This window comes from Lolium perenne, chromosome 2 (assembly GCF_019359855.2).
Source record: "Lolium perenne isolate Kyuss_39 chromosome 2, Kyuss_2.0, whole genome shotgun sequence".
Classification (NCBI taxonomy): Eukaryota; Viridiplantae; Streptophyta; class Magnoliopsida; order Poales; family Poaceae; genus Lolium; species Lolium perenne.
The window spans coordinates 173523646-173539130 of NC_067245.2; the positions used below are offsets into that span (position 1 = coordinate 173523646).

Below are 15485 nucleotides of genomic sequence, written 5' to 3' on the forward strand. Positions count from 1 at the left end.
ACAAGAAGCCGCCGGCGCTGCTACAATCTCCCGTCCGTGGTGCTACAATCGGTCGGTGACCCGCCGGTTCTGCTACATGCTGCAGGTGGCCCGGCGGCGCTACAATCGCTCGGCGGCCCGGCGGCGCTACTACAATAGCGCGGCGGTCATGCTACATGCCGCAGGTGGCGCCGCTACAATTGCCCGGCGGCGCTGCTACAATCGCCTAGCGGCGCTGCTACAAGCGACGGGCGTCGATGGTGGTTCAATAGGCCGCCAGCACTGCTACAATCTACCGCCGGCGTTGCTACGAAATGCCGCCGGTGCTGCTACAATCCGTCCACCGCCGGTGCTGCTTCAATCCGTCGCCGTCAGCGCTGCGAGCGGCGCCCGGCGTTGCTACTATCCGCCCCAAGACATCTCCTCCGACTGTTGCTACGAGTGCTGCAAGTGGCGCCCGACCTTGCTACTAGCAGCGCCATGATTTGCAGCCAGCGGCGCCGGCAGTTGCTACTAGCGTCGCCGACAGTTGCTGCATGTCGTCTACTAGCCGGGCTGGATGGCATCCTCGTCGGAGTTGGACGCGGGTCAGGGCAAAGCTGACTGCCCGTCTGCGCCTATGGCCATGGGTCCACGAGTGCCTATGCTCTTCTGTACGCGGAGGCTTTTTTTTGTTTTCAGCACCAAGGAGTCGACGTCGCCGGAGATGGTGGCGGAGAGGGCGATGGTGCTGCCTGCGCGAGCAAAGGTGCTGCCAGCGGGGCGAGAGGCAGTTCTACCTACGTGGGGGGCGGAAGTCTGGGGACGTTGACGTTTCTTCCTTTTTTTTCTGCGGCGTTGGAGCGGTTAACTCGGATGGATTGGCTCGATCAACCACATCTAACGGCTGGGGACCCGGGGGATCGGAGGATTTGATCCCCCGGGGGACGCTCAGCACCGCCCTAGTAAATATTTGCATTCACTACCAACAACAGATGATGCCGAATATTAAATTTGAAAAAGATTGCCAAAAATTAAGAAGAAAAATGGAAGAGGGAAATAAAAAGCAGTGGCAGAACCGTAAAAGCTACTCATCCACAAGTGCAAAGCCGTCCCACCTAAACCTCTGCATAAACGACCTCCCCTTCCTTTGTCTTCTCCACCGCCACCGCCCTTCTCCTCTCTTCTTGCCCTCTCCCCGTGTGCGCCACCGCTCATCGCCGCCGGAAACCCCCCAACACGCGCGTGCCCTGAGATCCACTCGAGATGTGGCGCAGCTGCGTCTCGCGCGGCCTCTCCAGGGCCAAGGCCTCCGCCTCCAGGCTCTTCTCCACCACCCCGGTACGCTCGATCCCGTCCTCGTCTCCGCTTCATCCGATCGACGTAGTTTTTTCCATAAATTTTCGAACAATCTTGTAGTCGAACCCGGTTCTGACGTTTTTTTAGGTGGAAACTCTGCCTGTTTTCTCGAGTAATTTTGGTTTCCTGTGCGATCAGATGGTTTAGTGTTCGAGGAATGTAAGGCGGCTGATTGTTCTTTTGTTTCTGTGGGCACTCGCAGTCGTCGTACACGGTGGTGGACCACTCGTATGACGCGGTAGTGGTGGGCGCGGGTGGCGCAGGGCTCAGGGCGGCCATCGGGCTCTCGGAGCACGGCTTCAACACCGCCTGCATCACCAAGCTCTTCCCCACGCGGTCGCACACCGTCGCGGCACAGGTATAACTTATCATCGCAGATTTCTGGGTGTCTGTTTGTCCTGTTATTCTACTGAAATGAGATTCGCTGCCAGACTTACCGGAATTGTGAGTTATAAGATGTGAACTGGTTATTTACGTGTATGGTTTGGTGGTAATTTCCGTTGGTCGGTAGTTTTGGAATAGGATGAGATTTAGGTGCCAAATAAATTAGGAGTACAATTTGGTTGGGAAACTCGTTGTGTAGCATGCTAAATCAAGTGAGTAGAAGAGCAGAAGACAGTTAAGTGGTTCTAAGCTTCTGAACTGAGCACTAGGCTGATCAAGGAAAAGATGCAATTGAGCACGCACGCACGCAGATGCACCCCTTGGATCAATGATGTTGCAATTTGCACTGGGATATGGGGCATCTGTTCTCAGACTTCTGGGTTTCATAGTCGGCAGTTTGCTAGGATGTAACAAATAAAGATTAGTGCAGAATAAACGAAACTTCTGCCATGTTTGGTCTAATTATCAATTGATACGTGCGCTTAAAATATTGCGGCTTCTGTTTGGCCCTGTTTTTACATCCTTGAAGTAGGATCAGTATTCCCTGCAATGCAATTTCCATGTTTAAAGTAAATGTGCTGTTCAGGATTTCTTTTGTGCAAAGTTACTATGTTAGGGAATCATTCATATTGATGCCATACCATTCTAAATTTGTAATGTCCAACTCTAAATTTGTTAGCATGCATTTTATCTGACGAATTTTTGTACAAAGTGTGGCACTGAGCTGTGATTGCCTTACTTGTAAATTGCGATGTTGCATTCTGAATTTAGGTTTAAGATCACATTCAGGCATGGTGTCTTTGGAACAACTGAACTAATACACAGTGCTAGTTTTCCTTGAGCTACGAGTCACTGTCCATTTTGGACTTTTCGTGGCGTTCGACGTGCACGTAACATGTAACATTATCTGCAGGGGGGCATAAATGCTGCTCTCGGAAACATGAGCGAAGATGACTGGAGGTGGCATATGTATGATACTGTCAAGGGAAGCGACTGGCTTGGTAAGCCACAGATTTTGATGTTTTAGGAAACATGCCTAGAGATTCTAATCATATGAGTTCAAGAGCTAATTTTTAAATGGCATCTTTATGAGCAAATGGACCATGTGTTCCATAGGAAAGCCTGCCTCATTTTGAAGAGAACCCACAAAACCTTATTGAAATATATATCTTATAATATGCCATTTTTATCCATTTCCAGGTGATCAAGATGCTATCCAATATATGTGCAGAGAAGCACCAAAAGCTGTTATAGAACTTGAAAACTATGGATTGCCATTTTCAAGAACTGAAGATGGAAAGATCTACCAACGCGCGTTTGGAGGCCAGAGCTTAGATTTCGGGAAAGGTATTTTTTAACTCTAGCGTGAGAAGACAACCTTCATATGTATCTTATTCCTCATCCTACCATCTTCTGTTATAATTAGGTGGACAAGCCTACCGGTGTGCATGTGCTGCTGATAGGACAGGACATGCTATGCTCCACACACTATATGGTCAAGCGATGAAGCATAACACTCAGTTTTTTGTAGAATATTTTGCACTGGACCTTCTCATGGACAATGAAGGTAAGGTAACTATGTTATTCATGTTGGCATGTTTCTTCTTACCTCGTACCTGGATCCAAGCTTGTTTATAACATAATTCCCCTACGTGTTTGTTGGCTCCTCATCCATACTTATTATTCTGCCAATAACGAGATTCACACGCTCGCACGTTTCTGGCTGCTTTCGGAGTTTTTGGATTCGATCCATGAAGATTGTTCTAGCTTTCCATGGTTACAGTTCTGTCAATTAACTCATGATGATATTTCAGGCAACTGCCAAGGAGTCATTGCACTAAACATGGAAGATGGCACCCTTCACCGTTTCCGTGCAACAAATACAATTATTGCCACAGGGGTAAGATTATCTACGATTTGTTGGTAAAAATTGTTTGTCCTTTCTTACTTTAGCCATGAAACTGATTTTCGTTTATGGAAGTAGGGTTATGGACGGGCCTATTTCTCAGCAACCTCAGCTCACACATGTACTGGAGATGGCAATGCCATGGTTGCGCGTGCTGGTTTACCTCTTCAAGTTAGTTTTTTTCTCAATCTAATGTGGATTATGTAAGTTGATCACTTGATCTTCCATTATCTTGTTTGATAATGTTTGTGTGATATATGCATTGCAGGATCTCGAGTTTGTGCAGTTTCATCCTACAGGCATATATGGTGCTGGATGCCTCATAACTGAAGGTTGTATATATTAAACTATTTTTCTTCCTGTTTTCTCTTAGGGAAGCCTTTTATACATAAATCCTCTAGTTTAGGCATTTCTGCATTTCTGCAGTTGATGTTGTACTAGTCTGTCAAGCCCATTCCTTATCTGACTGTTTCTTTACCTTGTTGATTTCACACTATTTTCAGGATCCCGTGGTGAGGGTGGTATCCTTAGGAACAGTGAAGGTGAGCGTTTCATGGAAAGATATGCTCCTACTGCAAAGGATCTTGCTTCTCGTGATGTTGTTTCAAGATCTATGACAATGGAAATTAGAGAAGGACGTGGTGTTGGTAAGTCGTAGTCTTCTACCGTTAAGTTCAAGCTGCCAAACATTGTGGCTTATTCACACCAACCTTTTTCTTTTGTATGGTTATCTCAGGGCCATTGAAGGATCACATCTATTTGCATCTTAACCATCTGCCTCCTGAAGTTCTCAAGGAAAGACTTCCTGGTATATCTGAAACTGCTGCTATTTTTGCTGGTGTGGACGTCACCAAGGAGCCCATTCCAGTTCTGCCTACCGTGCACTACAACATGGGTGGGATCCCAACAAATTACCATGGGGAGGTTTGTGTTGAATAAGCATTAAACATGATTATGGATCACTTTTGATGTTCTTCTAATAGGAGTTCTTTTTTACATAACAGGTTGTAGATATCAAGGGTGATAATCCAGATACTGTTATCCCCGGTTTAATGGCTGCCGGAGAAGCAGCGTGTGCATCTGTCCACGGTGCAAATCGTTTGGGTGCAAATTCACTTCTTGATATAGTTGTGTTTGGCAGAGCTTGCGCAAATAGGGTAGCTGAGATTTCTAGACCAGGCAAGTTACTTTCTTCTGTTTTGTATCTCATTTTCTTGCTTGGCTCTTCCTTATACACCTGATGTCAATGACACACTATATTGCAGGAGACAAGCAGAAACCTCTTGAAAATGGTGCAGGGGAGAAGACTATAGAATGGTTGGACAAGCTGAGAAATGCAAATGGGTCATTGCCAACTTCCAAGATCCGCCTCAACACGCAACGGATTATGCAAAATAATGCTGCAGTTTTCCGTACACAGGAAACACTTGAAGAAGGTATTGAACATATACTTTCTAGAGTCCATCACCATCATGTGTTTAGAATATCTTTTATCTGTTCTGAGCTAAGGGATATTCTGAGAGCTATTCGTAGCAAGAACATCATAAGTAGTAAAAGCCACTATTCTTGGTTATTAATATGATTCATCAATGAATTCTCGTTGGCATATTAGGCTGTCAGCTGATTAGCAAAGCATGGGAAAGTTACCATGACGTGAAGATCAGCGATCGAAGCCTCATATGGTATGTTATTCCTCTCAAGAATGGTATGAACTAGTTTGACTTGTATCCTTGCATTAATTACTTATCTTCGTTATTTGTATTTGCAGGAATTCAGATTTGATAGAAACCATAGAGCTGGAAAACCTGTTGATAAATGCATGCATAACTATGTATTCAGCAGAGGCTCGGAAGGAAAGCAGAGGGGCTCATGCTCGCGAAGATTTCACGGTTTGCCACTTTGCTTGTTTGTTTTATTGTATCTTCCTTGCACCCACGTGCTTCTGTGTAGTAATTGTTTCTCCTATTTGCTTACAGACAAGAGACGATGAGAAGTGGATGAAGCACTCAATGGGGTAAGTATCTTGATTGTCTTCTGTTCACTAAGCTTCATGTGGTCCGGGTAACACAAAATAATTTTGTCGTGTTGATGGCGAAACAATATAACATTGTGTAATTCAATGTATAAACATGTTTGCAAATGACTGGTATGATATATGTGGCATGCACCAATGGTTCCAATGGCATGGAAGATGAATTCGGCAACGTATATCTACTATGGCATCATAATCTGCAACGTCCTGTGGCCATTTAACAGTGTGATCCTGGATTTCTGATGTCATTTATGATCTGTTTTACAGGTACTGGGAGAATGAGAAGGTACGATTGGCATACAGGCCAGTCCATATGAACACACTGGATGATGAAATCGAGGCTTTCCCACCGAAAGCACGTGTATATTGATCAGCGCTTCTCGCATCTTGGCTGAGCAAGTTTGTTCAGTCGCAGATTGGTGATTGAGTATGGTTGTTAAGTGGCAGCTTGGCGATAGAGTAAGGTTTTTAATAAATCACGCAGTGGGTATGCTTTAGCTGAGAGCTTCACCTCAACTCTGTCCTGTATTTTGTGTAATCAATAAGAAATAAAGAATGCTAATGTCTAACTCGTCCCTTTCTGGTGACTAGTGTAAATGAAATTTTATTGAGTTGGCTTCATGCTATAACACATACTCCAGTATTTATGAGCTGTGGTGAACTTTGTGCTCCTCCTGTTGCTCCACAAGAATCCACCACATCTTGTTGGCACAAAGGTTCCAATAGGCTCACAGTGGGTACCAGTGTACCACCAACAGCCCAACACTTCCTAACCACAATTTGAAACATGGATAGCTTTCTGATCTCCCCTTTGCCCACAAATCTGTACAAGTAGGACAAGGACAAACCCTTCTGTTTTATAAGATGTATAGATACTGCGTGTTATGCGTTAATCTTCCTCCATGCTGTCTTCACAATGTGCTGCTACACCTCCATCACCGGTAGGTGTATCCGGTGCAATTGATGTCTCTGGAGTAGCCTCTCCAGCTTCAAATCTCGCTCTCCTTTCGACAGCATCTTGCACCCTCTGCGCAAACTCCTCGTCTGAACCTGGCAGCATGTAGCGCAGCTTCATGTTAATCCTGTTCGCCACCAGAACTTTGTGCCGGGGCTCTATCCTGTGCTCCAAAGAGTAACTGAAAAACCTGGGTACACCACAGCAGCAAGGCACAAGGATGAGAAACATAAAGCAATGATCTTGGTATTTTGACTATTTTCAGAAGAGGATATGAGAGCTATGGACTCACCGGGGGAACTCGATAAGATCTTTGAGTGGCCGCACCATGACACGCCTGAGGTACTGGTATTTCGGCCTTAAAACATCCACATTGTATCGGAGAAGTGTTGGGAAGTCAGCAACCATCTGGCCAAGCACGAAATGGTAGATGCCCAGTGACCGGAAGTACTTGACGCTGACTTCCAATTTGTGCACGATGCTGCAGCCCATGAGCTGTGGGTCCAAGGCAATGACCTTCCCAATGTCATCCTGCGTTACTCCGGCTTTTGTTCTCAGGAATATAACCTGGGGTTAGAAGACACATGAGCCAAATAGAGCAGAACAAGGCACATGATATGTTACGTGACACATGAGCCAAATAGAGCAGAACAAGGCACATGATATGTTACGTGACACATGAGCCAAATAGAGCAGAACAAGGCACATGATATATATATATTTTTTTTTTTTTTTGCAAAGGCACATGATATGTTACGTAAGTGTAAATGTGTACAAACACAAGAAAACTACATTAAGATGAACTGTGTTCCCTGTCCAGCTGCTTATCCAAAAATCGCCATTGACGTTTTCAGAAAAGGCACTAGGCCTGCTATTATTTATCAACTTTTATCACACTTAACTTGCCATGCCTAGCTCCAGTAATGAATCCTAGTTGCAGGTTCACCCTTTAACTACCTAACTGAAAGCTGATGTTCACACATTGATGTTTTTCCATTGCCCATTTTTCCTCACCAACTGTTAATTCGTACGTTTGTGCACTTTTAGCGGTTTAGGTCACGGTCACCATTGTGGGCATTGTAATTATGTCACATTGGTGTGTGTTCAGTAAAAAAATGACAGGCTGTGTATTTATGTATCATGGTGAACTGATATTGAAAGCAACAAACTGCCCAGTGTATGTTCAGTTAGTCTGGCAACTTAGGTCTAAAGCAGGACAAATATGAAAGGTTAACAATGGTTTGGTTGTGCCAAGGATGAAGTTTGAGCACTTCACATGGAGCATATAACATTTGACTAACTGCAACTATCTGATGTACCTACATTTATCCTACTGAAAGCACTCTAAGAAAGGGTGAAAAAAATAACCATAAAGACTAGCCAACATTCATCACAACTCAAACTTAATAGATGGTATGAGAACGAACCACTGGCCGTAACTTCTTGTACAGGCTGTAAGTAAGTATAGGGGGAAACTTCACAAGCACATTGCCGACTGTATCATTCCTCACACCAATATCCTGTAGAAATTGTACCTGAAACAATCAATCGGATAGAAGTGAGAAGAGCCAACAGTCAACAAGCCATTTATCAGCACAATCAGAGCCCAAAATCCAATTTGTACAAATTGTGTTTGCTCAAATACAAAAGTTAGTTATTCGGCTCCTATCTGAGTATGAAAGAAAACGTTTAACAAATCATAATTCATTTTTTTTGCGAATGAACAAATCATAATTCATTGTGTGGACAGGTTAACGAACCATACTATCCTGCAGAAAATAACGCACAAAAGAGTGTCCAATTAGCATGAAGAACTGAAAATATGCACAAATATTGCAAAGGGGTACCTTTGGTGCAATTACTGTCTCCAAATCAAGACAGAAAATCGTTGGCTGGACCACCAACATACGTTTCATACCATCCTTTGAAACGTTTAGATGGTACAGGTACTTCACAAGTGGCTTCCACCTTTCTTCAATGCTGCAGGCCATGAGCTGTGGCTTAAAAGCCAATATTTTTCCAAGCTCTTCAGTACTCAACCCAAACTCTTTCAGATATTGAACCTGTGAGCAAGAATGTCACATCTTCAACAAAGGATTTTCTTTTGATAGAGTACACAGACAGAACCATCGCTATTCAATAAAATAAGCGGAAATATTGATGTCAAGAACTCAAGACAACACTATGCCGAAGTCTTATCACATCTCCCAGAAGAAGTACAAGATATGTTACTTTAACTAGTTCATCATCAGGTCAAAATTAGATTTGTTGCCCCATCAGATCAAGTCCAAAAGGGGAAACTGTGACTTCAGTTTTGTTCAACCAATAATGTTCTTCTAATTAGCGAACAGAAGATAAATTGATCTTCAATCATCCAAAAATTAAACTGACTCGTGCATGATACACGAGAAAGGAATAAATTGCAGAAAGACGGTGTCTCCAAGTGGCCAAGGTTTAGAAAAAAAAACAGCATGGATCAAAACTTAATGTGCAGCAAACACCTTACTGTTCATCTCTTCTAGGCTGAGAAACCCAAGAGCTTTTGGATAATCGTAGACCATAGTGCCGAAGTCATTCTCGTTCATTCCCATGTCTGTATAAAACCGCACCCGTGTCTCTAGCTCATCGAAGGACAAAGTCAGCAGCTGCGGACATCTACTGACCACGTGGCCGATCCAGTCCCTCCTAACACCACATGACTCCAGGTAGCCGACAATCTCTTCCAACTCTTCGAAGCTGCGGCTCATGAGGGATTCACCCCGTGCAAGCACACGCCCCAGAAATTCTCCTTTCACGTAGATTGACCTCAGCCACTTGAGCATCCTCCTCACTTTCTCCAGATCACCGGCACAGGAGCAGACTACTCTCGAGATCTGGGGGTATGTCAACGAGTTGTGCTTGAACCACCTGAAGTATGCAACAGATCGTTTCAATGCTGGTGATGGAACTATGTGCGTATTATGCAATATACACTAAGTCGGAGTTTGCAAATTACTTAAGAGGAGTTTGCTAGGAAATACTGTGGGACGATACCATGATTAGGAGTTGCACTTTTTTCTTTTTCATATAAGCTTGGTTTCTAGTGCTTCTGGTGGATGCATTGTTAATGCGCAGTTTTCAGAAGAAATAAACAGGAATTCAACAAGAAAATAAAATAAAGTGAAGGGGCGACGTTTACTTGACTAGGTCGACCACGCCGGATTCCTGGATGTAGGTCCGCGCCCGCGCGTTGAAGGACTGGTGCGCGAGGTCGGGGCGGTGGCGCCGCATGGCGGCGGCCCCGACGACGACGTGGTCGACGAAGGCGCCCATCCGCGAGGTGAGATTCTTGACGTAGGTGAGGCCCCCGGCCTTCCCGCCGCTGAGCGCGGCCACGAGCGCCTCGGCGGCGACGGCGCGGCGCACCTCGAGCGCGCGGCGCAGGACGTCATCGTCGGCCGGGACGTCGAGGTCTGCGGAGCGGTCCGGGAGGCGCGGGGGCGCGACGGAGCCCGGGAAGCGGTGGGTGCGGCGCGGGGCGATGGAGGCCTCCTCTGCCACGAGGAGGGAAGGGGAGGGGGCGGGCGGGAGGATGGGGTAGTGGGTGGTGGTGGTTGTGGTGGGGTTCTGGAGGCGAGATGAGGTGGGAACGAGGCGGCGCCGGCGAGGGCAGGCGGGGCTGGGGGTGTGGAGCGGGAGGTGAAGGTGGAGGTGGGAGCGTGGGAGAGTGGTGGCCGCCATTGGAGACGAGTGGAAGGTGCAGCGGGGTTTAGCTCTATCCTGTCCCAGGGCTTAACTGATGCTATCCACACAGCAGATACAAGAACAAGGTGAACAGGCATGACCAGCCGTTACACGGCCAGGTTTGAATTGAACAAAATCAAATTTTCTTAACACAGAACATTCCTATTTCAAACTAGGTAGTATTACAGATTATGTCAAGCTGAATGCGGTTTGGTCAAAAGAATCCTCATGTATTGTTGCTCTATGTGCACTCTGAAAACATACTGTAGCATGTGCCAATGAGAAAAAAAAAACACAATTAACCTCTCTTTTATGCACAGTTCTCACGTCGAGAAGCCGAAGCCATGCACATCAGATGACAATTATACACAGGTAAGGATGAATCACGAATTCCCGAAATGAATACCAGGTAAATGTTTTCCTTTTTCTACACAACAACATCCTCGTCCAGCACTTGCGGGTCCGGAGCAATCTCCCGCAAAGATCTCTTGAAGGATGATGAAGCTTCTCCCCCACTAATATGTGATCTAACTGAACCTCTGCGATCCAGCATTCGCCCTGACGCCGACATGATCTCGTAGCTCTGGTAACGGTTTCCCTGAACAAAAGCGGATTGCCATGAGCTCCGCGACGATGAGCTCCTCAACCTTGCGGAATTGGAGCGGGAGCCCGCTCGCACCACCCTTAGCGGGTTCTCCAAGGCTTTTAGGACGTAGCGAGCAGAGGGACGCCTTGACGGCTTCGAGTTCAGGCACGTCTTCGCGACAATCGCCACCGCCCATACTTCTTCAAGATGGTCCTCGTCGACGATAAGCAAAGGGTCGATGATATTTGTAATGCTATCCTTATCGTTGACGCTGATGCGGTTTGTTGTGTTTGCCAGCCACTCCTCGGAGCCAGCGTTGTTTGATCCACTTACACCAAAATTGCCTGTAACTAGCTCAAGGATCACCTTCCCAAAGCAATAAACGTCATAGGAACTAGTTGCTGGTGGGACTGCGATATAAGAAAGACATGGAAAACAAAGAGTAACTTAAACAATGAAACTTCCGATCATCAATATAACAAAATTGTTTACTCGTATATCGATATGAAAGTAGCATGTACCTGATGCGTTCTTGTCAAGAGACCTGCCAAAAGAAAGTGCCAATTACAAACGTCAGTTCAGAAGACTAGAGAAGCTTTACAAAATAACATAGTTTGTTTCAAGCAGACAAGGTTGTGGTTTGCTCAACTACAGACAATAGGATCAGAGAGCAGTAGGCGTGTGACCAAATAATGATCATCTTGCAACCAATCAAAATATGCCAGAACAAAAGAATTGTTACTGTATGATGGTTCTGATTTAAAAAAATTGCAGTCCTAGAAACTGGTACTGAAGTCAACAGCTCCAAAATCCTTTACTGATAAGTATGTCCTTACTTGGTGTGCCATTTGACAAGAAAAAGGCACTTATTAACAAAACTCATCACTGTTACCATACTGTACTATCTTTTTAGTTAGTACCAGTCAAATCAGCAAGCACTGGGATAATAATTTAATAACAATACAGTCAAGCAAAATCACAAATACAAATTATTTAGATTAATGTCTCTAATTACTTTCTATACATAGGATCATCAACGATCTATAATTGGGGTTGCTTTACCTTCCATTGGTTTCCATATTTATTTTGCCTTAACACCAACCAAACTCAAATCGTTTTTTTTTTAATATTGAGCTCAGTAGTTAATAAGCAAGGTTCCTAGTTTCTTCTAAGCCTAACGCCAAAATCTGTAGGAAAAAAAAGGCAAACAGGTTGCAATCTTACTTTGATGATCTCAAAATCCGGGAGAAAACATTCTGGCTTCCTGCACTTTGCTGCGCACATATGTTACTCATACTACCCAGTCGCACTTCAAATTTATCATCAAGAAGAACACTACTTGCTTGGATATCTCTACAATTACAATACAAAAATCAGATCTCAGAACATAATAATTCAAATATCAAGAAGGACACCGAAGAAGAAGATAAAAGAATTGAGCAATACTCATGTCTGTAGAGATAAGGCTTGTAAACTTACACTACTTGATCTCACCTACTGACAAGTGACAACATGTGCTAGTCAAAGTAATAGAAGATGGCAACAAAGGATAAAGCAGTCAAAACAGGCAGGTGGAACAAAAGATGACCACTACCATTTAGGTCAAAAGTATAATATTGGAACAATTGATGACGGCTGCAGAACATAGTTGGTAAACTAAGAAATAAGATGCTGCACAACAGTCTAAGTCTATCAAAAGAATTATTAACATATATCAACTCTATCTTCATTGCATGAACTCTTCATTTCCTTTCACGCAAAATATATGCCTTTCTTGAGATGAGCATATATGCTTTGTAAAGGAACCCCCACATACATGGTAGAAAAACACACGAGCAAGTAACACTTTCTACCAAGCAAAATAACCAGAAAATGACAAGTCATATGAAAACATATACTTCTACATCGGGTCAGTTATTCTAAAAATAGAAAAATCATAGTTTGTTCAAACTGGGGAATAATTGGTCAAACAAAGTTTCTGCCTCGATAAATATGGCATGTACCCGTGTTTTCACAAACCTCAAAGCATAACCACCACTTAAGAAGACCCCAGCAATCATCATAAACTAACTAATGGTTGAAAACTGAAACCAATAGCATACCCCAAGCAAAGTGGCAAATGAATCAACAAGATGTCCATAGTAGCAAACAAAAAAGTAGATAAATATACCTGTGAACGAGCGGCGGGCTGCACTCGTCATGAAGGAAGCACATGGCCTCAGCTACACCAATGGCGATTTTCAGTCTAGTGATCCAATCCAATGAGGGCAAGCCATCTTCGGTGTCCACAGGTTTCTTGTGCAACGCGTTGGTCAAGTCGGCCTTGGGCATATACTTGTAGGCCAGAAATTCTTCATCGCCGTTGGCCAAATGGCCGAGCAACGGAACGATCCTCTGATGTGTGTACCTAGAGTAGAAATCCAGTTCTCCTGAATTCTTGTTGGCACTCTTTGCACCGATTTTCTTCACGATGACGTCAACGCCATTCTCCAAGACGCCATGGTAAATATCCCCCGAATGGCCGTGCTTGAGGAGGTTATCGTCGGCAAAGCCCCCGGTGGCATGGACCAGCTTCTCAAAGGACAAGTCACCAAGATCAGGAAGTGTGTCCTTAGGAGTGGTGCTGGCTGTCGGCGACATTGCTACCGGCGATGACGCTACCGGGTTTACGCTGCTGTCCCTCCTGCGCACGCCGCGTGCAGCTTCCTCATTTGTTTCCACTCCTCTGGTTCCTCCTCCTCTTTGTCTCCTCCTCCTCCTCATATAACAGAGCAGCAATGCAAGCAAAAACAGAGCCATCAATGCTGCGGCGGCAGCAATAATCCCAATAAGTAGATTTTTGGAGATTTTCTGGCTCTTATCAGACGATGGCTGAGGCTGGGGCGAAGGCGTGGGTGGCGCTGGAATATCAACAAGCCTGGCCCCTTGCCTCGTATAGAACTCCTCGCAATCAACACGGCTGCGCTGAGCAGGCACGCCGGAGAAGCAATTGGTGTTCACATCCACCGTTGCATCGGACCCATCCCAAATCCCGTCGAGGTAGTTGGCCGACACGTCCACGAGGCGAAACCTCGTCTTGAGCGCCCCGACGGCGTAGGTGGCGACGCCGTAGAGAGAGTTCCCCGAGACGTTGAACAGCTCGGCGGCGGCGGCGAGCGAGACGTTGGGCAGGGCCCCGGTGAGGTTGTTGGCGGAGAGGTCGAGAACGCGGAGGGTCCTGACGGAGAGGAGCGGGCCCGGGAGTGGGCCCGAGAGGCGGTTCCCGGAGAGGAGAAGGCGGGTGAGGTTCCCCGAGGCGCCGAGGTCGGCGGGGAGCGTGCCATTGACCGACGCGGAGCGGAGGTCGAGCACGGCGAGGGGGGGCGGGAGGGCGGTGGCGAACCACGGTGGGAGGGGGCCCGGGAGCGGGAAGTGGGACGCGTTGAAGAGCTCGAGGGATGTGAGGGTTTGTAGAGCGTCGAGGGAGAAGGCTGGTGCCCGGCTCGCGAGGCGCGTGCGGCGGAGGCCGGAGACGGTGAGGGAGACGACGCGGCCCGCGCGGCAGGTCACCCCCGCCCAGGCCGTGCACGGGTCGGCCTTGAGGGGCCAGTCCCGGGCCCGGAGGCCGAGCGAGGCGCGTAGGCTGTGGAGCCCCGCCCGGTCCGACCGCGACGCGAGCGGCTGCGGCTGCTGCGCGACGGCCGCCGCCACGGCCGCGAGGATGGCCACGGCGGCCAGGAGGAGCCGCCGCGGGAGCATTGGTGCTGGTGAGGGGCTAGGGCGCGGGCGGCGGCGTGGCCATGGCGGGCGAGGTGTTTGGGAGAATGCTTGTGGGCAGGGAAGACGTGGTGGGAGGAGTTGACCACGCGCAGGTGGCAGGGAGCGCCGAGCGGGCGAGAGAAGCAAGAAACGAAACCGGCATGTGGTACGAGCGATTATTAATTGTTAAATTAATAGTGTAAAGAGGGAGGGAGGCTGGGTGGGGCCCGCGCCCAGCCGTCGCAGATCGCTTTCACGTGGGCCTGCACTGCACGGGCTCGGCGCTGCGCCGCTTCAATGCGGGCCGTGCCCCACCGGTGGGGAGGCGACCGCCGCGGCCCGGCGGGCGATTGTGGCCCACCTGTCCGTGACCGAAGGATAAGTGTGGGACCGGCCCGACGTGTCTGTGGCGTTGGCCGCTCGGCTATGACGCGGGTTCGATCGTGCCCACGGACCAATGTTCCTTCTGTCCATCGATGTGCTTCTTGTCTGCATCACTTTGAATTGATGGAGGAGTAGTAGTAGGTTTACGCGCTATCGGCCAAAATCTGATGCAAAATTCTGCACGTACATTCCACATTCTACGTGCACACAAAGTTTTTTTTTTCATAAAAAATGGCACTTTTTGTGGATTGTGCATACAATAAAAAAAATATCTTTGTTTTCTTACACAAGACACACAAATGTTGCTTTTTCATGGACATAGATTTTTGTCTCCTGGACACCAGTGCTCCCTGCTATTTAAATAAAAGTAAAAATCATATTTATGTGTTTCAAAAAAAATTAGAAAAAAATCATGGTGTAGCCAATAAATTATCTCATAAACATGGAAAATATCAATTTC

At 46.7% G+C, this 15485-nt stretch overlaps 3 protein-coding genes across 3 annotated transcripts; 1 reads left to right on the forward strand and 2 right to left on the reverse strand.

The window, feature by feature from the left end:
* Nucleotides 1-1099: 1099 nt before the first annotated feature.
* LOC127333967 (succinate dehydrogenase [ubiquinone] flavoprotein subunit, mitochondrial) lies at nucleotides 1100-6287 on the forward strand. The gene is made up of 16 exons (XM_051360411.2): nucleotides 1100-1299; nucleotides 1520-1675; nucleotides 2615-2702; nucleotides 2902-3048; nucleotides 3128-3268; nucleotides 3516-3601; nucleotides 3686-3778; nucleotides 3876-3939; nucleotides 4111-4254; nucleotides 4344-4531; nucleotides 4612-4786; nucleotides 4873-5043; nucleotides 5220-5289; nucleotides 5376-5496; nucleotides 5584-5621; nucleotides 5907-6287. The coding sequence occupies exons 1-16, from the start codon at nucleotides 1225-1227 to the stop codon at nucleotides 6007-6009; spliced, it is 1860 nt and encodes a 619-aa protein (XP_051216371.1). The 5' UTR covers nucleotides 1100-1224; the 3' UTR covers nucleotides 6010-6287.
* LOC127333968 (transcription termination factor MTERF2, chloroplastic) lies at nucleotides 6228-10357 on the reverse strand. Its single transcript, XM_051360412.2, has 6 exons — nucleotides 9773-10357; nucleotides 9096-9501; nucleotides 8442-8657; nucleotides 8022-8129; nucleotides 6887-7161; nucleotides 6228-6784 (listed from the first exon to the last, which is right to left on the reverse strand). The coding sequence occupies exons 1-6, from the start codon at nucleotides 10312-10314 to the stop codon at nucleotides 6529-6531; spliced, it is 1803 nt and encodes a 600-aa protein (XP_051216372.1). The 5' UTR covers nucleotides 10315-10357; the 3' UTR covers nucleotides 6228-6528.
* A 169-nt stretch (nucleotides 10358-10526) lies between these two features.
* LOC127333966 (probable LRR receptor-like serine/threonine-protein kinase At2g16250) lies at nucleotides 10527-14746 on the reverse strand. Its single transcript, XM_051360410.2, has 4 exons — nucleotides 13074-14746; nucleotides 12128-12256; nucleotides 11425-11447; nucleotides 10527-11313 (listed from the first exon to the last, which is right to left on the reverse strand). The coding sequence occupies exons 1-4, from the start codon at nucleotides 14639-14641 to the stop codon at nucleotides 10745-10747; spliced, it is 2289 nt and encodes a 762-aa protein (XP_051216370.1). The 5' UTR covers nucleotides 14642-14746; the 3' UTR covers nucleotides 10527-10744.
* Nucleotides 14747-15485: the final 739 nt, after the last annotated feature.